This window comes from Emys orbicularis, chromosome 2 (assembly GCF_028017835.1).
Source record: "Emys orbicularis isolate rEmyOrb1 chromosome 2, rEmyOrb1.hap1, whole genome shotgun sequence".
Classification (NCBI taxonomy): domain Eukaryota; kingdom Metazoa; phylum Chordata; order Testudines; family Emydidae; genus Emys; species Emys orbicularis.
The window spans coordinates 165,092,916-165,115,422 of NC_088684.1; the positions used below are offsets into that span (position 1 = coordinate 165,092,916).

The 22,507-nt window shown below is 41.5% G+C and overlaps 1 protein-coding gene across 1 annotated transcript in view; it reads right to left on the bottom strand.

Moving 5' to 3' along the window:
* Positions 1 to 78: 78 nt before the first annotated feature.
* ADCY2 (adenylate cyclase 2) overlaps positions 79 to 22,507 on the bottom strand; it is a 456,889-nt gene continuing 434,460 nt past the window's right edge. The window contains exons 20-25 of the mRNA XM_065398381.1: positions 21,456 to 21,614; positions 11,025 to 11,171; positions 9,842 to 9,949; positions 6,667 to 6,781; positions 1,741 to 1,865; positions 79 to 799 (exon numbers count right to left, since the gene is read on the bottom strand). Of these exons, the coding sequence (XP_065254453.1) occupies positions 647 to 799; positions 1,741 to 1,865; positions 6,667 to 6,781; positions 9,842 to 9,949; positions 11,025 to 11,171; positions 21,456 to 21,614 (807 nt within the window). The 3' untranslated portion in view covers positions 79 to 646. The remainder of the gene's footprint in view (positions 800 to 1,740; positions 1,866 to 6,666; positions 6,782 to 9,841; positions 9,950 to 11,024; positions 11,172 to 21,455; positions 21,615 to 22,507) is intronic.

A 22,507-nucleotide genomic window follows, 5' to 3' on the forward strand; every position in this document is an offset into this window, starting at 1 on the left:
AATGAATTAACCTTACAAAAGACAATGGCATTAAAACAGCTGACACGTTTGTACAAAACTGCTCCTTTGTTGTTAGGACTGTCTCCAGGAAAGAATGCCAACCAGGTGCCCCCAACATGTCACTGGCTATGAGACACAACTGGTGAACATATCCAAATTGTATATGGAGGGACAGAATCAACTTATTTACAAAATACTGTATATTTTAATGTCAGACTAGTGGATGCTATTGGGGAGCTACCGTATCTTCCAGGAAACATCATGCACCAGAAAATATTATGCACCCCTAGCTTTATTGCCTTAAGATTGTTTTTGTTTATCACTAACATCATCTTAGTCCCTTTGGTATCAGCCTCTGCATTTTAGTCTCTTTATCAATCTCTGTTTCTTCTTTCTTGTCTTGAAGTAACAGTGCAAGTTGCAGTACTGTCTTCTAGTCCTATAGCACACAACACAACTGCCCTGGAATATAAGAACAGTGAGGTGCGTACTGCTGGATTATCGGACCATTCTGCAGCCATACTAAAATAATAGTTCCATAATACCGGAAAATAACACGCACATTCAAGTTAAGGGCCAAAATGGAGTTAAAAAGTGTGTGATACTTTCCTGAAAATACGGTATTGTTGACACCTAAAAATATTCTTCAGGATGCCACATTCCCTTGTGAAAGGGACCTTGTCATTTCAGTATGTACAAAATATGTTTTCAGTTCTCCTTTTCCTTTTACATTTATTATTCCTCTGCAAGTGCACATATACCCCAGCGTTTGTAAGACGTTGTTCGTCTCCTCTGTAACCTGAAACATATAATATTTTTTTAAAATGAGCACCAAAAGAGAGAATATAATCTCTCTTTAGCATCTAAGACAGAAGCCAGCCTGGATGCTTTCAATGTTATTGTCATGATGCTGGGAAGATCTTTAAAAGGCACTAAATACTGGAGGCTCATTTTTCGATCTTGAGCACCTACATTGAGTCACTCCGGAGTTCCATATGTGAGCCATCAAATAATCTGTTATTTAGGTGCTTAACACCTGTTTTAGGTATCTTACCTTATGTGCTTAGGTTTGAAGACACAGGGCCTGCAGATGCACAATTAGCACTAAAAACAAAATGTGTCTAATCTATCATATGGTACTCCAAAAAGCATTTCAGATTTTCAAGAGCTGTGTATCATTCATGTAGAGCCCATGGACTGAACAGAGACACTAGTTATGGCTTATTACAACAATCTGTAACCCACTAACCCCCTCTTTTTGTCCTGTGACTGCAGAGGTGTTAATGGGCCACCCTATCTTGCATGAGAATATGTGCTACCTACTTATGCTAAACAATCTGTTCCACCTTGCACTTAGCAGTGATGCTCCGAGTACCTTTCCCAGAACCGAAGAAGAGCTCTGTGTGGCTTGAAAGCTTGTCTCTCTCACCAGCAGAAGTTGGTCCAATAAAAGACATTACCTCCCCCACCTTGTTGCTCTAGAACACCAACAGTCATTTTGCTTCTGCTGCTTTTCCTTAGTGACTAAATGTCTTTTAAATCTATACTTTCCCTTTTCAGGGACTGGTCTTTCTGTACTGTGACCCTTTTGGGCTGCAGATGCCTAGAGGCTGCCCCCCAAATATTGTCAATCTGCCTGATTCATCACTAAGAACAATTCATTGATTTAGTTCATCTATCAACATGATGATCTGTTTCTGAAGGAGTAAGTCACTCAAACAGTAACATGAAAAAAGATACCTGTATTTTATCTAAGACACCAGTGCTGTCCATCCTGCTAGCCACATTCACTGTGTTGCCCCAGATGTCATACTGTGGTTTCTGAGCTCCAATTACTCCAGCTATTACAGGTCCATGGTTGATGCCTGTAAAACATTGGTTGACCCTCTGTGTTAATGAGAATTTACAAATAGGGGTGAGTAGCATATTTAGCCCATATATAAAGTAAATAAACATGTATTTGGCCTATGCTGGATAGAGGGCACAGTAATAAATGGTACGTCCACGAGTGTATTTGATCACTTACTACAGCAGGATATTAGTAATTAAAGTGCCAAGTTAGTTAGGGGGCAGGGATAGCTCAGTGGTTTGAGCATTGGCCTCCTAAACCCAGGGTTGTGAGTTTAATCCTTAAGGGGGCCACTTAGGGATCTGGGGCAAAAATCAATACTTGGTCCTGCTAGTGAAGGCAGGGGGCTGGCTGGACTCGACTCAATGACCCTTCTGGGTCCCTTCTAGTTCTATGAGATAGGTATATCTCCACATATTATAGTCCACCTCAATTTCCACAAAAAATATTTTCCTGTTATAGTTTCTTAATAACTTGCTAGTGCCATCTTTAGAGAGTATCTCTACCTTCAATTAAATAGATGTACCATAATTTCCTTCAGTCTCTATAGAGAATGGGAATAACCTTCAATATTAAAACAATGACTGCCAAATCTAATTACTTTTACAGCATTCTTTTATTTCTGACATACAAAGTAGACTAATGGACTCAGAAAAGTTCTCACTCATAGGACCATTTTTTGCTGATAGAATGTTTGGGCTAATAAATAAATCTACATGAATACATTCCTATCTGCTACTTAAGTAGTGTGTTATGGTAGTAAAACATTAGCTTTGATATAGATTGCTAGAGGGAATAATAAGATCATACATAGCCACCCAAGAGACTGTAGGCACATCCATCCTGCAGTCATTCTTGGTTCCTGAGTTCATTTTTGAGAAGGGGGGGAGGGGACGGGAATGACTCTCATACTAGGAAACGGAAGCATGACATGACATAAGTTTCATTATCAGTAAACAGAACATGTCTCTTGTTTAGTTTTTATTTATACTATCTTGGATCTTCATACAAACATACCCTTGACGTCAGTGGGAAATCTGATGGGATGGGGATTGAGAGTAGTGTGTAGTCCTACAATTATAACCCAGCCTATGGACCATGCTTAAAAAAATGGAATGAAGCTATCAACAAAGTGAATGTGGCACTCCCATAGTAAGAGTATCAACAATGCCTTGACGAGTTTCTATAAAGAATTATACAGCTCCTCTCCAAATGCCTCTACTTAGCAGATGCACTAGTTCCTTGAAGGAATTAATCACCCCTCTTGGGGGATGATGACAGAGGCCCTACAGGGTTCATTAACATGGAGGAAGTGGTTACAGCTGTTAAATACAGATAATTGGGAAAAGGTGCAGCTCCCAAGTGATACCAGGTAGAGGTCTATAAATGTTTGTCTGAGCTTCTGAATATATTAATTCCTTTAATAGCTTGCTTAAGGCCTTTGCTAGATTAATTTGGAAAGGCAAAAACTGTTCATTAGGCTTAACAGATCATGGTATTGGATGGCCAGAGGAGACTTGCTCTAAATTTGTGTTTATTATTTTTGGTCTGCCTGGCGAGACTGTGCATGGAGGCTATGTACTATGTTGACTGGCGCTCTAGAAACACCTAAATAGCTTAGACAGATAGCTTAGGTAGATAAATGAGAGCGTGTGTGCTATTCAGTAAGAGTAACACAAAACAATCATTAGGGATGCTCAAAAACAGCAAAAATGTAATCCTCTCTTTAAGTCAGCTGCAGGAGCATCACAATTGCACATGGTAAACAAAACAGTAGGAAACTACGATTGCATCCAAACTATGTCCTTGTTGATTGTTACTTGAACAACCTTTAACATCTCTCTCTCCTAACACCATTAAGCAAAGGAGTACAACTTTTATAGACTATACAGTAAACTCCCCTTAGAAGTCACATGTCAATAGTGTTGTTTAGAGAAGTTTGTTCCATGAACACTGCTTCAATATAATCTTTTGTGCTACAGTTAGTGTGTGGGTTTAGCCCTTGACTTTCATCAGCACTTGTTTGTCACATAATGCTGATGCTGCCGATACCACTGCCTTACAGGTCGTGTTGTTTGAATTAAATCATTGATGGGAATAAGAGAATTTCCATTTCCTACAGGATTATAACTCCACGTCTCTTGATAAACCTACCGACTTGTATTCACTTTGAACTGAAAGGGAAGGGAGAGGGAGATATTTCATCTTTGCTTTGCTGTTCTATTAACTGTGGCTTGTCCTACAAAGAATACTCCCAAAGGATTCATAAAGTCCAAGGCCAGAAGGGATCACTGAGATCATCTAGTCTGATCTTCTGTATAACACAGGCCATAGAACATCCCTGAAATAATTCCTAGAGCATACCTTTTACAAAATCATCCAGTCTTGTTTTTAAATTGCCAATGATGGCAAAACCATCCCAACCCTAACCAACATGACTTTTGAGGTGTACAGTAACTCCTCACTTAACGTTGTAGTTATGTTCCTGAAAAATGCAACTTTAAGTGAAACAATGTTAAATGAATCCAATTTTCCCATAAGATTTAATGTAAATGCGGGGGGTTAGGTTCCAAGGAAATTTTTTGGGGGCAGACATACTGTACAGTACTGTATTGTACTGTGGTTTGGAAGTGCCCCTGGCTTGCCCCACACAGGCACAGCCTGCTGCAGGCAAGGACGCTAGGAAGCACCTTCGCAGCAGCAGCAGCAGCTTCCCCGGAGAAGAGCAGGCGCTGACTTTGCCGGGGGATGCTCCAGGCCCGCCTCTTCCTGTCCTTGCTCCACTCCAGGCCCACCTCTTCCCACCCCTACTCCACCTCCTCTCCGGAGCAACCGCATCCCCGCTCTTTCCCCCCCGCCAAGTCCTAAGCGCCGCCAAATAGCTGTTTGGCGGTGCTTAGGACTTTCTGGGAGGGCGGGGGAGAAGCAGAGATCGACGCTTCCCCACTCCTGCCCCTCCCTCCCAGAAAGTCCTAAGCACCGCCAAACAGCTGTTTAGTGGCGCTTAGGACTTTCTGGGAGGGAGGGGGAGGAGCGGAGATGCTGCACTTCTCCACTCCTCCCCCCCTCACAGTACTTTGCGCTTAGGATTTCTGGGAGGGAGGGCAAAGAGTGGGGAAGCACCGCGTCTCCGTTCCTCCTCCTCCCTCCCAGAAAGTCCTAAGCGCTGGGAGGGAGGGGGAGGAGGTGGAGAAGAGGAACTTGTGCAATGCTCCCTTATAAAGTCGCTGCTCTTCCACAGAATTTTACAAGCAGTGGACAGACCAGGCAGCCAAACGACATTATAAGGGAGCATTGCACAACTTTAAATGAGCATGCGATGTAACTTTGAAACAACATTAAGTGAGGAGTTACTGTACATGAATAATTAATATGAGACTAATGCCAAACTCTTGCCACAGGGTGGCACTGTGAACTAAACATGAGACCATAAGCAGCAGGCATAATAAATGGGAGTTACACTGCAAGAAAGAATAGAAAGGTGACTATCTGCTGTTTAATTAGAAACCAAATACTTCAGGCATATTTACAGGATGGATTTATAGGTTTCCAATAGTTATTCACTGCTTGCATTTCACACTTTCTAAATTTCATTTTGTATTCAAAAACTATCACACATTATTACTAGGAAATTAAATCTGGGGATATATGGGCTTCTGCCAGTTATGAACTCATTTTGTCTCCTTTTCCTGGCTTAGTGATAACAACCTTGCATTTATTTTGAAAAATGTCATGATACTCTAGGAGAAGAAGCTAGAAACTGAATGATAAGTGATATCCTTAACAAATAGAATTGACTAAAAAAACTTAAGGCTTGGTCTACACTTACCCCCCAAGTCAAAGTAAGGTACGCAATTCAGCTACGTGAATAACGTAGCTGAATTCGACATACCTTACTTCGAACTTACTGCGGTTCAGACGCGGTCCACACGCGGCAGGCAGCCTCCCCCGTCGACTCCGCGGTACTCCTCTCGTCTAGCTGGAGTACCGCAGTCGACGGCGAGCACTTCCTGGTTCGATTTATCGCGTCCACACCAGACGCGATAAATCGAACCCGGAACTTCGATCCCCAGCCGCCGAACTAGCGCGGCAGTGTAGACATACCCTAGTTTGAGGCTGCTATGTTCCAATAATTGTAGGTGTGTAATAGAAAGGAGAAGCAGACAACATAACACTAGTTCTGCCAGTTATGCAACTGATGTGGCCCTCATCTGTATGTGATTCCCAGCTGTTTTTGAAGGAAAGGGGTGGGTCCAACTTTCTTGTAGGTGGGGAGGTTTGGTTTAAAGAGAATTAGATCTGTACATTTTGCAGAAAACAGCATACTTTTGCTATTTTTATCACTTGAAAAATACGAGGACAGTTTAAGACAAGAGACTAGAACATAAGACTTCATTATTTAAGATTTGGCAAGGTAGGTCGTATTTTCGACACCAAATGACTTGGATGCTTTTGAAAATCCCATGTTGGATTCTTTTTGCCTCCTCTCCCATTAAAATTTTAAAAGTTAAAAATGTTTAAATATATTTAGGATAAAGACTGATGAGTCACCATCAAACCATTTCAGACACAAAGGCCAACATTCTCAACAGAGCCTATACATCTGAATGCCTCCATTTTTTGGGTGCCCACCTTGAGACACACCTAAGGCCACAACTGCAGAGGAAGTCAGTGGCAATGCCATTCATTCTCCCTTATAACAGGGAAAAGCTGCTCATCTGTCCTCTTAGCTAGTATTACTAGCTTCTTAATGTACTCATATTTCACACTGAATTCTCCCTTACAAAATATTCTTGTAAGACTCTTGTGCTACATACCTATTCGTAACTTGAAGTCATTGAATGAGTGCTTGTTTATTACATCCAGTTTTGCCACTAGGGCAAATGCAAACTCCACCATAGTTCCTATGTGCATATACTGCCGTTCAGGTTCCTGAATATAAAAAAGCAAACAGTTAGGAATCCACATAATCAGAATCATCAAAATGTTTTCTGTAAACTCAGTTGCTGCAAGAACATGCATAAAATACTCAGAATCTTCAACATATTGTAATACGAGAGTACGTTGCATGAGAAACAAAGTTGCTGTGATGGACAATACCCGATGGTGGGAACTGAAATCTGCTCAGCTTCAGCTAGAATCAACTAGGGCATAATAATGTATTGTCTCTTTTACTTAATGTATGCATAGATGTCCAGGATAGGTGTGCGCATGTGCATGTGTCAATGAAATCTTCTCCTTTTCTAGATACTTATAAACAACTTCACAAATATTAAGGTAGGTGTAAAAACACAGTGACCTTGATCTTATATTTTTCTTCTACTTTCAGTTTTATGAGTGCAACTGGGTTTAGTAAATCAAGGGGGGAGGGACAGCTCAGTGGTTTGAGCATTGGCCTGCTAAACACAGGGTTGTGAATTCAACTCTTGAGGGGGCCATTTAGGGATCTGGGGCAAAAATCTGTCTGGGGATTAGTCCTGCTTTGAGCAGGGGGTTGGACTAGATGACCTCCTGAGGTCTCTTCCAACCCTGATATTCTAAAAAAATATATATACAAGTCTAACACAGTTTCAAATTGTAATGGAAAAGCATTATTGCAGCAGTTTGTTGTTTTCAAAGCATAAAAATTACATTCACTGATTTGCTAATAGGCAATTTAAGTAAGAACACAAGCTGCTAAAGAAATAATAATTTAAATGTAGGTAAATATTTTGCAGAATATACATAACTATTTAGCAGAAAGATTCTAATTAGGTCACACACAAAAAATCAATTTACTCAAATAGAAGCCACTGAATATGCTTCATGCCAGTTATGCTACAGCAAATGATCTGGAATATGACATTTTATTAATATGGTAAATGTATTTTAGGAGGCTGGGTGACTTGATTGATAAAGTAACATCTTCAGGACTGGGATCTTGCTTTAAATTCACCACAGATGTCTCAATTTAATGTTCAGTGACAAACACCATTCAGAAGCAGTCTAATAAGACTTAACTGTTTGACACAACTCTACTCTCACTTACACTGCTGTTATTCCATTGATTTAAATGGAGTTAATCCAGATTTACAACAGTGCAGGTGAGAGGAGAAGCAAGCCCTTTGTGAATGATCAGAAGGAGACTACTACTGAATAAGCAGGGATCATGACGTTCCTGTTATCCCTGGAAGTTAGGTCAGTGAACTGAACTGAAAATTGGTCAAGACGACAACAGCCTAGTACAGATAAATTGTATTATATACAATACAATACAATACAATTAGGCAAGGAGGAAAAATATATATTTTGACTGGCTTTTCCTTTGGCTATCTCAATATTAATTTATTGCATTAGTGTCTGTGCTGAAACTGGCTGGAACTTCTGTGTGGCTGGATGATTTACAGCTAACGGCAGACCATATATTCTTGAAACATGGTGAAAGTTTGATGTCTAGTTTGCATTATTTTATGCATACGAATTATCTTTCTTCTTTCACTGTGGCTGCTATGATACCCACTCCAATTACAATTCATGAGCATCATTTTGGAGAAGCTAGATAATGAAGGATTTTTAATTTGGAGATTCCTTACTTTTAATATTTTGATATTTAAAACTCTTAATAAATAACTGTGTGTGTGTGCACGCACGTGTGTGTGAATAGCACTATGCCTAACCTGCCATATTTGAAAATTATGTAAAGTCTCTAAATCTTCTGGTAGCAACATCTCCATGTTCACAATGCAGCCCAAATTCAATCACTTTTGCATTTGGCAATATGCTGGATAAAAAGAAATATTATTACTAATGTATTTGTATTGTGGTGGTGCTGAAGGGCCCGATCAGGGCCCATTGTGCTAAGCACTGCACAAACAGAACTTAGAGATGAACCCTGCCTCAAGGAGCTTAGAATCCTAGTAATAACATACATAATTGTGTGTGGATAGATGTTGTAATGATATATTTATTCCTTTTTCTGTTTATAGAAGTGCTCACATCGCACAATCTGTGGGCGCTGAGAGAAAAGACTTACTGCACAGTAAAAGACTCTTGCCCTACTGCAAAACCAAACCCCTTCTCAAAAATTATTCTTACAACATGCAGTGGAGTCCAACAGGCTGGCGCGCTGCAGATCCAGGGGGAAGCAAAATCTACAGCCAAATACCTCCCACTGAGGATGTTCCTCTCTCAACCCGTAAATGTCCAAATCAAGGGTGTTTTAGCAAAAGCACTTCAGATGACCTGAACTGCAGAGGGGGGGGAGGAATGTGGCAGGCTATAGAGATACACTCTGCCCTGTCACACTGCATTTTCAATCCCAATTTAAACTGTCACCACCAGATGACCAGGCAATATGACTGGTCTGTGTGACTGTTCATGGAACCATTGAAATTAGAACTAGGAAAGACCTGTCAAGCTCATCTTGTCCATCCCATTGCAATGCAGGATTAAGTCTAGCAGTTTGTGTAGATATCTTATTTTACAATAACAAAGGACTAGTTTAATGTGAACTTAGGTACCTTTTTAGTTCATGCTCACAGGGCCTACTGGGAAGATTTACAATGCAGCATGCTGGTGGGTGCTCCAGTTTACATCCTTGTAGTCCAAACAGCAAGGTCATGTAGACAAACCCAAAGTATACAGCTGATTGTTTGTTGTTTCCCTTGGAACACATGTAACGAAACACTAATTTTTGAAGTCTTTCATAGAACTCTCTAAATCTGTTCTAGTGAAGTGCTTCTGAGAACTGTTGCACTATAATAGGGAATAGTGGTTTTGGAACTAAAATGCCATATTTAGACTGAGAAAATGCAAAGATGTCCTTTCATGTTACACTGTAAAGAGTATAGTTCACAGGAACTTGAAGAATTTAGTGAATAAAAATATACAAAAACTTGTCCAATATGATAAAATCCATTGTAGGCCTGCAATACACTGAATCCCTATGAATGTACTTTGAACTTCATGTGAACACAACTTTTACCTAGCAAGCTGTTTATGTCTTTGTTGTACCTGACTGTGTTCTTGGCTGGGCGTAGCACTCAGTCCTGTAGCTGCCATGTAAGTGCTTCCAATGGTCTTGATCTTTTCAACTCCACTAAATTTTGGTTTAGACAACAACTGTGAAGAAATAACAGTTATTCAATTCCCAGACTCTCAGTGTCTGGTAGCTAAACACCTTAAAAGTATTCTGATACTTAATTCTCAGTGCTGTCTTCTACCTCTAGTTAGAAGAAATATGTTGAGTACAGTTTGATGGATGTAATTCCACAAGGAGTTTTGTTCTTATTTAGAATGACCTTAAAGTGCAATGGTCCATTTTACGCTTACACTGAACATCTTTTCAGTATTGTATGATCAGTAGAAAGTGTGTTCAGTGTATGTAATCTAGAATATAATAGTTGCTGTTAAGTATGGGCCAAATTCTTCCCTTTTACATGTGCAGCATTCCTTGAAGTCAATGGGATCTGAGGGCATAAAAAGGTTCCTACCTGTGTCACATGAACCAACAGGTAAGCCTTTTTCTGCATTCTGAGTATGTGACTTTGTAAAAGAAATATGGGACCTGGGGTTCCCTGTTTAGTATCTCATGCATTTCAATTTCTTTCTGAGGGTGTGCAGGTCAAATGCTGTCTTCAGTGTGTTGCACAGCTGTAACTGTCTTTAAATTCTGCCATCAGTTCCCCAGTCTGCATCTGCCTTTAGTTGAGGAGAATGATGGGTTTTAAAACCTTCACCTTCTTATTAGTCACTCAAAAATCATGTCATCAGTAAGGCAGAAAACTTAGACTAATACAGATCAGATGTAAGGAAATATTATTAATTTCAAGGGAAACAAATTTAGGTATCAAGTTTTAGGCACTGCAGTTCGAAAACTGTGGTAAGTTTCTGATAGGAGTGTGTTGTGTTGAATAAATAAAGGGCCAAACTTCTCCCTCAGACACATGTGCAAGGCTCTCCCTGAAGTGGATCAATGGCAGTAGGATACATATGTCAGAGTATGATCTGCTCCATGACATATACTAATTTTTTCTTAGTCCCAAATCTCTATCAAAATATCCATATGAAATGGACACTTAAAAATTTCCTGACAAACTGTCCACTCAATCGCTCTCTCAAACATTCCCAGTCACTGTTTTACAAATTGGGGTTCTCAAAGTTTAATTGTATAATAATTGTTGTTACTAGTACTTACATCATCAAAGTCAGCAATGATCTCATTTAGCAGTCTGAGACATTCCAAGCCTTCTTTATTTACATCAGATTCTGTGTAAAATTCTTTGAAATCCGGAATAGAGGCAAACATGACACAGACGCAGTCATATGACTGGTGATATAACTCCTGCCCAAAAGAAAAGAACAAAGCTCTAAATACAACAGATTCATCAACTGCAAACAGTATGGTGTGGAAGAAAAAGACAGGATGGAGAGGAGTGTTAGAGGGAGTAGACGTCCTCCCAAGATTCCTACATTCTGGTATACGGAATTAACTTCTTACAATCTGATGTTTCTTATTCTTAATAGCTAGAGTTTGTTTAATTTACAGTGGGTAATTAAAAAACAAATTAAACATATTTGTTAAAGAAACCTTCAATGTACAAAATCAGAAACATTCAAAATGTTTTAAAGCTACTGGATTTTTTCCCATTAATATAAACCCTGGAAAATAAGTTATCTTATAATGCAAATGAAATAGGGTTTATTTCTGCAAGCCTTTCATGCACAGAACTGCCTCTGACTTGAACGGGGCTGACTGCAGGGTTGAACCTATAATTTACAAAACAACTCTATTCTATTATTAACTATATGTATTGTAGTAGCTCCTGGAAGACACAGCCAAGATCATGCCTCCATTGTTCTAGGCAGTGTACCAATGAGACACAATCTATGCCCCAAATAGTTTACAATCTAAATAGACAAGAGAAAGGATGGGAGAAAGTAAGCATTATCCCTTTTTTACAGAGAAGGAACTGAGACAAAGAGATTAGTGAGTGGAACTGAAACTGATTGAGGTCAATGGAAGTCTTTCCATTGACTTCAATGGGCTGTGGATCAGAGCTGAAGTGACTTGCCCAAGGTCACAGAGGAAGTCTGTGGCACAGCCAAGAATTGAACCCAGATCTCCTCAGTCCCCGTTCATTGCTTTAACCACAAATCCATCCCTTCACACGGAGAATAAATTTTTCACTTATAGGAAACAAAAATAAATACTTCTGATGCTAGCAACTTCATACACATGGAGGCCAATACAAAACTTTAAGATGTGCCAAAATCAACTACTAAGAAGAGACTGTGCAGTATATATATCTTAAGGAAGATTATAATGGTGTTATATGGCCAAATCCTGTTAATCTTATTTACATGAGTACTCCCACTGATTTCGTTTCCATCTCAATATAGATGTGTCCCATTTTCTGAGGGGCAAGAAAATGAGAGCAGGGAGGATTGCATGTCTCCAGTCTGAGGGATTAGATGGCTCTGAGTATTTCTGCATTTTCTGTCCATGTTCTAAGAGTTAAATTACTACAGCATTCAGGGAGCTGTATCAGAAGCTTCATATGCTTCCCCTTTAGCTCTGAAGATAAAAACGTAAGTATATTAATGGCCTCATGCGAAGTACTGCTTTGCAAGGTGGTAGGGTTGGAAATGGTGTTCAGTAATTCATTGTTCTTTGATGTGCCCCTGTAGCTAGGACCATCAACACGGCCTGACTATGTCTGAAGTTTTACTTTCACTCAGTTATGCAAAACCAGTATAAGTTAACAGTGACTTGACAAGGTCAAATGAAAAATTAGTCAAGAAAATGTGTGCTAAGTACACCACAAAACAGTCTATGGGGAACAGGCACTACACAGGTAGGTCTCAAGCAACCTTTCTAGAAAATTATCAAGTCCCACAAAGTCCTATGACCAGTATAGACAATATAGACAACAACAAATGTATTTTTCTGGGATATCAGACATGCTGTCAGGCTCATCTGTTACAGGGAGCCATCCGACAGACACCTTAGGTTAGGGGTTTGTTAGAGGAGTGGGTGGAGGTGGAGGTGCGTTGTGCAGGAGGTCAAACTAGATGATCATAATGGTTCCTTCTGACCTTAAAGTCTAGATGATCATAATGGTTCCTTCTGACCTTAAAGTCTATGAGTCTATGAGTCACACTGTTTCAGCTTAGGTATATTTTACAAGTTTACCTTTCAAAATTACAATTCTAAAACACAGCTGGAAGAGTGGGGAAAAAGGGTCTGATTCTCCAAGGTGCTGACCAACCTAACTCTCCCTCTGAAATCAACAGGATTTGAGTGGTCTACGGACTTTATTGGATTGGGCCCAAAGTGACTTCTCTTGGACCCTATGGGTTGGCTCAGTGTTAAAGCCAAGTCTAATGTCATTCATATTCCAGAAAGATCTAGTGAACATCCCTGCATGTACCTAGAAGACTTAAAGGGGGGTTTAGCCAAAGGTTAGTTTAGACCAGTGGTTCTCAAACTGTGGGTTGGGACCCACTTTGGGGTCCCAACCCTCTTTGAATGGGGTCACCAGGGGCTAGCTTAGACTTGCTGGGGCCCGGGGCTGAACTCCAAACCCCACTGCCCAGGACCAAAGCCAAAGCCCAAGGGCTTCAGCCCTGGGCGACAGGACTCAGGTTGCAGGCCCCCTGCCTGGGGCTGAAGCCCTTGAGCTTCAGCTTTGGCCCCCCTGCCCGGAGGAGTGGGGGTTGGGCGAGCTCAGGCTCCAGTCCCCACTCCTGGGGTTGTGAAGTAATTTTTGTTGTCAGAAGTGCAGTGCAATGAAGTTTGAGAACACCTGGTTTAGACTTCGGGTATGTCTACACTACAAAATTAGGTCGATTTAATAGAAGTAGATTTTTTAGAAATCAATTTGATACAGTCGATTGTGTGTGTCCCCACTAAGCGCATTAAGTCGGCGGTGTCCATCCACAGTACCGAGGCTAGCATCGACTTTCGGAGCGTTGCACTGTGGTAGCTATCCCACAGTTCCCGCAGTCTCCACCACCCATTGGAATTCTGGGTTGAGCTCCCAATGCCTGATGGGGCAAAAACATTGCTGCGGATGGTTCTGGGTACATGTCATCAGGCCCCCCTCCCTCCCTCCGTGAAAGCAACGGCAAAAAATAGTTTCTTGCCTTTTTTCCTGGGTTACCCGTGCAGATGACATACCACGGCAAGCATGGAGCCCGCTCAGCTCACTGTCACCGTATGTCTCCTGGGTGCTGCTGGCAGACACGGTACGGCAGTGCTACACAGCAGCATCCCCTTGCGTTGCCTTGTGGATGGCAGACAGTGCAATATGACTGCTAGCCATCATCGTCGTCCCGTGGGTGCTCCTGGCCGACCTCGGTTAGGTTGGTCGGGGGCGCCTGAGCAGACATGGGTGCTCCTGGCCGGCCTTGGTGAGGTCGGTCGGGGGCGCCTGGACAAAAATGGGAATGACTCCAGGTCATTCTCTTCTTTAAGTTTCGTCTAATGGAGATTCAGTCCTGCCTGGAATATCATGCCAGCTGGAGGCTTCTGCCTCAGGCTGCTCTCCCAGTCGGCAGCACCGCACGGTCACACCTGCCCCAGCCTACCCCTTGTTCCCATGGCTCATGAAGCCTGGACAGTAGTAAGGAGCAGTTCAACTATAGGCTGAGCAAGTGCATAATGGTGGTAGAATGTGCCTTTGGACGTTTAAAAGCTAGATGGTGCAGTTTACTGACTCGGTTAAACCTCAGTGAAACCAATATTCCCATCATTATTACTGCTTGCTGTGTGCTCCACAATATCTGTGAGAGGAAGGGGGAGATGTTTATGGCAGGGTGGGAGGTTGAGGCAAACTGCCTAGCCGCTGATTACGCACAGCCAGACACCAGGGCGGTTAGAAGAGCACAGCAGGGCGCGCTGTGCATCACAGAAGCTTTGAAAACCAGTTTCATGACTGGCCAGGCTATGGTGTGAAAGTTCTGTTTGTTTCTCCTTGATGAAAACCCGCCCCTTGGTTCACTGTACTTCCCTGTAAGCCAACCGCCCTCCCCTCCCCCTTTGATCTCCGCTTGCAGAGGCAATAAAGTCATTGTTGTTTCAAATTCATGCATTCTTTATTAATTCGTCACACAAATGGGGGGATAACTGCCAAGGTATTCCGGGAGGGGTGGGGGAGGAGGGAAGCACAGGGGTGGGGTAGTTGTAGGGGCCCCCCCTAGAATGGAATGCAGCTCATCATAGAAGTGGCATGTCTGGGGCTCTGACCCGGAGCGGCCGTTTGCCTCTCTGGTTCTTTGGTAGGCTTCTCGCGGCACTGCTGCGGGTCCTTGTTATAACCTCTGTCCTTCATGCCCTTGGAGATTTTTTCAAATATTCCGGCATTTCGTCTTTTGGAATGGAGTTCGGATAGCATGGATTCGTCTCCCCATACTGTGATCAGCTGCAGTACCTCCCGTTCGATCCATGCTGGAGCTCTTTTGCGATTCTGGGACTCCATGGTCACCTGTGCTGATGAGCTCTGCATGGTCACCTGTGCTGATCAGCTTGCCACGCTGGCCAAACAGGAAATGAAATTCAAAAATTCGTGGGGCTTTTCCTGTCTACCTGGCCAGTGCATCTGAGTTGAGAGTGCTGTCCAGAGCGGGCACAATGGAGCACTCTGGGATAGCTCCCGGAGGCCAATACCGTCGAATTACGTCCACACTACCCCAAATTTGACCCAGCAGGGTCGATTTCAGCGCTAATCCCCTCGTCGAGGAGGAGTACAGAAATAAATTTTAAGAGCCCTTTAAGTTGACAAATATGGCTTTGTCGTGTCGACAGGTGCAGGGTTAAATCGATCTAAAGCTGCTAAATTCGATCTAAACTCATAGTGTAGACCAGGGCTTCTTTATGTGCTGATTGCACCTTATGTCTTAGTGGGGTCAGACAGCACATATTTCTGTGGTCAGCTCAATTTTCATTTTACTTTCTCAAATCATTTTCATCCTCACTGGATTTTGTTTTTGTAAGTGAAATAGTCTGAGCCACCCAAACAGAGCTGGGATTTCAAAGGAGTGAAAGGCTGCTCAAAATGTGTTCAGTGGGTGCAGATGGTGGAGAAACTATTCAACAATCTTTATAAAAAGAGTGGAGAAAGTATTTACAGCAGATTCTAGCTAACACACACAAAAGAACTGCTTTTCTTCACTCAGCAAACTTTTATAGTAGGTTTTAATTACTGAAGCGTCTTAAAAATAAATGTACTACAAGTATATTATAAATATTAGCATAAACTACGCATGTCAAAATAAACAAACTACATTCTGTGATCATTTATCCATCTTAAAAATTGGTGTTTGCTTACCTACTTGATAATTTGCAAAATTTAGTAATTCGCAAAGGTCCTCCTGGTCATTAATTAGTGTTAATTAGCAAAGTTCTATTGTACTAGATTCTACATACTGTTTTAAATTGAAACAACTAATTTATTCAATAGATATACTGGGCTAAATTCTACAGTGCCTTAAATTACACTGAAGTCACTAGATAAGCCTAGTTCAGTAAATAACACTGTGTAAGTATTAAATGTGTCTTAACTCAGTTGATCTTGCATTCTGTGGGTGTGAAACATGGTGGATTGGCAAAAATCAACAGGATAATGTAGTACCTGGCTATAAACTATTCAGCAAAGACAGACTAGGTCAGAGAGGTGTGGTGGCGGACATGCAACACCGCACCCAAGAGATTACATGGAATCTAATGGAAGAAAATTGCTGAATGGTGGGAACTATGCAGCAAAATCTACAAGAATATAAATTAGATTAGAGTAACAAGAATACAGATGTATTAGTAAGGCTACACTCTACTGGACTCTGATCAGGAAAGGGATATTGGGTGTAGAGTGCTGAAAAGATGTCACAGAGACAGATAATGATATAGTAAAGATAAACCAGTTGCATCTATCCTCTCATAATATGGGAACAAGGGGACAGCCAATGAAACTGAAATGCAACAAATTTAAACTGCAGCTGATTAAATGGAATACTTTCTTACCCAAGGAATAATAAATGTGAAGAGCTTGCTGCCATAAGATAATGTTAAAGCCAAGTACTTAGCAGGATTCAAAAAAGGATTAGCCTTTTGTTAAAGTTATTAGGATAACAACATCCATAGTTATATTAGGTAGGATAAAAATATTTTAGAAGGGAAATAAAACCTCATGCTTAAGGGCAAGAGCCAACCAATAACTGATAGTGGTTAGGAAGAGAATTTCCCTAAGCACAAATTATTCTCTAACTGCTCACTGCAGTATTTCCTGTATCTGCCTTTGAAGCAACTGGTACTGGCCACTGTCTCAGACAGGATACTGAACTAGATGGACTGTTGGTCCACTTATGGACCGTAGGGTTATCTGCCATATAAACATCACACACAGAGCCCACATGACCCTTGCTGTTATGAAGGAGCGTTTTTGGTCTTCCCTGTGGAACAGGTTCATTGCCCAGAAGCAGTAGTGGTAATTGTGCAATGCACAATGATAAGGGAGAGAGTAAAGGCACTGTTGTGAGAATGTGCATAGTGCGGGTACAGATGTGCTGCTGTGACTCAGAAAGCATCAATGTGCATTACACCCTAGTACTGTTGGTTGTACACCAAGAAGAGGACAAATAACTGAAGAGAAAGGGTTGCAAGTGGGACTGTACCACGTGTAGATCTAAATATAACCTTTCTAGTGGCAAAACAGGGTTACCCCTCCCTGAAAAACGGACAGACAAACTGGAGATGTGAACACTTACTGCACGGCATATGTTGAAGGGGCAGGTGGAGCTCAGCTACAGTGACACACAGGCTAATGCTGTAGATCCTGGTGTTAATGTCTAAGGGCTTGTGTACATTTACAGCACTGCAGCAGCGCCACTGTCCGTACAGCTGTAGTGCTTAGTAAAGATGCTGCCTGTGCTGATGGAAGGGCTTCTCCCCTTGGCGTAGTTAATCCACCCTCCCGAGAGGCCATAGGTGCGTCGAGGGGAGAAGCCCGCCCATCGACATAGTGCTGCATACACTAGCAGTTGGTTCGCTATGACTGCATCGCACAGGGGGTGTGGATTTTCCATGCCCCCGAATGACATAGGGCAGGTCTTCACTATCCGCCGGATCGGCGGGTAGAGATCGAGCTATCGGGGGTTGATTTATCGTGTCTAGTGTAGACACGATAAAATCGATCCCTGATCACGCTCCCCGTCGACTCCGGAACTCCAGCTCGCGAGAGGCAGAAGCGGAGTCGACGGGGGAGCGGCAGCGGTCGACTCGCCGCCGTCCTCACAGCCAGGTAAGTCGACCTAAGATATGCTGACTTCAGCTATGCTATTTGCGTAGCTGAAGTTGCGTATCTTAGATCGACCCCCCCGCTAGTGTAGATCTGGGCATAGTTATACCAACATAAGTTTGTAGTGTAGACTAGGGCTAAGACACCAATGGGTCAGGTTTATACAAAGCCAAGCAGTCAGCATGGCCCTCACAAAGGTGATGAGAGGATTTCAAACAGGAACACCAATATAATGAAGTTATTTGGCTTGTTGATATAATAAGGGCTTCAGCAATCAGATTTCCTTAACTTGGGAAAAGCATTTCTCTGTAAAGCAGAACTCTCCAAAACATTATGCCTAAGCTTCTGTATACTTGAAAATCTAATGCAACAGACATCAATGCGTTCCCTGTCTGTCACCCAGACATCCTGAATAGCTGTAACTAACTCAAAGGAAAGGGCAGTTTTAGTTCCATGTAATTTTAACAAATATTAAAATAAACCATTACTTAAAGAATACATATTGTTGAATTTAAAATAAAAACAGTGAATCAAGCTTGCACTTCCGATTCTGAGGAGAAAGTCCTGGCAAAGGATCTTGCCTAGTTGCCAACATCTGCAAGGGACAAAGAAAACGAGATCACCTCTGAAAGAAGGAAGTTCCCAAGACTTGGAAGGCAGCATCTTCCAGAGGGCAAAGAGGAAAAGGAAGGGAGAAGGGAAAGGAAACAGTCTGAGAATGAATGGCTTGCATCGTCCACCAAAATTAAATGTTTTGCCCCTTGTGGCAAGTTCCCTTCCCCCTCCTATTGAATCTCAATCTCTTCTGCCAGGCCCTCCTGTCCTTCCCCCCTCCACAGCCCAGCTGCTGACTTGATTGGTCCTAGAGATCTTGTGAAGGATGGAGGAACAATCAGGTCCTGCTTTGCACTATCTTTGGTAGGGCCATGGCACTTGCTTTCTTTCTTTCCATCCCTCCTAATGGGGCAGACTGCTGTGCTGGCCTAACCACTGTACTGGCGTTGGCTGCAGAGGAAGAACAGATTACTATGGCAATTAATGGACTCTGTAGTGAGCTTGCAGGTGAGCTCACAGTAGTAAAGTGCCCACATTATCTGAGTGCTTTGCCTCTCACAGAAATTGAGAGTGACAGAGATCTTGAGCCTACAATATATGTTAAGTGGGAAACACTAGTGAAAAGTGGATCTTTCTAATCCCAGCCCCGTCTCCTATCCTTCGCATTCATCCTTTGTTACCTTCCTTTTCTCTCCTGATGGTAATTTTCCCAGCTTGGTATCTGATACAGACACAAAATCCTGGAGGTTCCAACAAACAGACATTTATTACAGTTTGCTCTGAGACCACTGCATTAGCCACTTGCACTTCCTGGTGTGGACCACTACTGGGTCTCTTAAAGATAGATTCCCACTATCGGATCCCACTCATTCTCCATCTACCTCCTTTTTTCCTCCTTCATTCTGTCCCCAATATTTTCTTCTTCCCTACCATATTTGTCTTGTTTGTCTTTCACATAAATCTCACAAATTATATTCTAGACTAGATCCTACATTACTACTTTTGACACAAATTTGGTTTAATCATTAAATGAATTTTAGAAACAGGGTCAAACTGTTTTCCACAAACATAGTCTTAAATGAAATTGTGTTTGCACAAATATTTGGAACAAACAAATGCAATGGGTTATGAACACAACAAATATAAATTTTGACATTTAAAATGTTCTTTAAAAAATTCTCCTTTATTTATCCAGCTCTAACATACATGTATGTGCACGCACCCGCCCCCCCCCCCATCCTTCTGGCCCCCACCACTGAAATGAGGCCATCTCAAAAGAATTTATTTTAACTCTATTCTGACTTTCTTTATATATTTTATCATCATTCCCAATTACAATGTCCTTCCCCAATGTTACAAAGAAAGCTTGTAGTAAGCATAGATGCAACAAATCAGAAAGTTTTAAGTGGTTTTCCATACCCTTAATGGCATTAATTAAAACAAATCTGAGGAAACAGTTGATGTTTAGAACACAGCACACATAAAGCGGTAGTATGCTAATATTCCTAAGTGTTTCCAAAATTAATCTAGTAGTTGGATCTCGTTCGTTTGAGAAATGGGTTTGAAGCTAGTTTAAGAAAAAAATAACTAACAGAAGTATCACTCTAATCTTTTTTTTAAGGGAGAGCCATTAAAGCATGCCAAACCAATTTTTACTTTGCTTGACATGACAGCTCAGAGGGCTCAGCACATCACAGTTGCTGATCATCAGCAAATTTATCTAAAGCTAATTTCAATCACAATAAGCTTGAGGGTGAGAATACAAATCTGGTTGCCTATAGTTAGGTGAGCAGATGGTGCTACTCTGTCGGGCAGCTTTGCAATAGCATATTTGAGAAAGTAGACTCCTAATGGCTTGCTGTCTTTAACACCTGAGCTGAGAACTGGAGCTGTGCCAACCTGGCACAAAGCCAAAGACGTCAGTGGTTCACCAGTATCTTCTGCCAATTATTTTCAGACTGGATAACAGCTAATAGGTAGGGAAGAGCAGAAAAGTTTTTATATGCAGTACTTTACTATTAGGTCTTACTGCATGCTGAAATGATGGAAGAAATACTGCTCTTTCTGACCTAACCATCAAAGATGAAACAACACAGCTACGTATCTATTTTGATTTATTGTGAAATCATTACTCTGTTAAATACAGTTATTTTTGCAAGAATTTTACTCTCTACTTTATAAGCACTTTCTTTCATTCTTCGTTACTACACCTTTAGGAACATTTAGGCGCTGGTCTACAGCCCTCTGAAATCAATGGGAGTCTTTCTATTGACTTCCATGGACTTTTCATCAAGTCCTTAAGCTGAGAAGAAATGGATACTGAGGCATTGAAGATTCTTTTCTGAATGAATGCATTCCCTCTGTCTTAATTTTTTTAACTTTTCCTTTGATAGCTAGGCATTCCTGACACCAGCAGCAAATGCAGCACTCAAATACAGCTCCATTTTGCCACTAGAGGAAAACAATTAATTTCAATGTAAATTCAGGTCCATTCAATCATCTCTTTTCTCCTTCCCTCTCCTTTTTCCTCCTCCCAAGTCTGTATCTTGCTTCTTGGATGACAAAGTACTTTGTCATTTAAACAATTTCCCACTTCCTATTGCAAGCTACCGTGCCGCAGTCTCTGGTGTAAAACAGACCTTTAAATTATTGTAAAGAAAAGAAAATAATTAGTAAATTTACAATCCTATCAATATGGACCTATTTAATGATTGTTTTGAATGATATGCCCAGTTTGTGTGTGTTCATCACAGAGTAGCTGATAGTTAGCAGTGGCTGACCTCATTCTTCAGGTTCCTTGCCAAGAAGTGTTCAGCCACGTGTGCAGGAAGCACGTTCTCCAGCAGCACCCGATTCAGGTTCTCCATGGTCTCAATCTCCTCACGCTCTTTTTTGAACTTGTTCTTCCACAGGAAGTCTAACCTACAGTAATATTCATTCTGTTACAAGAGGACACAGAAGTAAAGAAACAATAGGCATCTTGTCCTGCTCGAGTACAGGTTTTAAGAGACAAAATAAGCACAGTACACCCTCCTTAAGAGGCTCCCTGTTATCAAGCTTCTCTTGTATATGTGGCCCCATACTCCACTGAAGTTAGTCCCAGGTGCCCATTTTGACGTATGTTTTATCTCTCAACTTAGTAAGCACAAAATTTGGGACACTGTGGGAGACTGACCTAAAATAGGGGACAAAACAACAACAACAAACCCCACAGGGCAGAATGCCTTAAATGATAGGGAATTTACATTTTTTATCCAACCATGCTTTTTGTGCCTTTCATTTCACAATTCAAAATTTATGAGAAAAAGAATTTAGAATTACTAAATAAGGTAACTTCTACCTTGTTTGGGATGGAGGCAAACTGGGGTCTAAAACACCGGATTTCTTTTGTAACATGGGAGATAGGATGGGTGAGGTAATATCTTGTATTGGACCAACTTCTGTTGGTGAGAGAGACAAGCTTTCAAGCAACACAGAGCTCTTCTTCAGGTCTGGGAAATATACTCCGAGCACCACAGCTAAATCCAAGGTGGAACAGATTGTTAGCATACATAACTAGGTAGCACATATTCTGACGGACCATTCAAGGTACAGTGTCTCTCTCACCAACAGAAGTTGGTCCAATACATGATATTACTTCACCCATCTTGTGTCTCTAATATCCTTGGCTCACCACAGCTACAACTACACTTTGTAACATGAGACAGTTAAGAAGAACTATCTGTACACACTACACTAATATTCATCTTCCTTGGTTCAATCAGCCTGATAAAGAGGGTGTACTACAGCAAAAATCAGACAGTTGATCAGTACACAGAGACTAGAAGTGTAA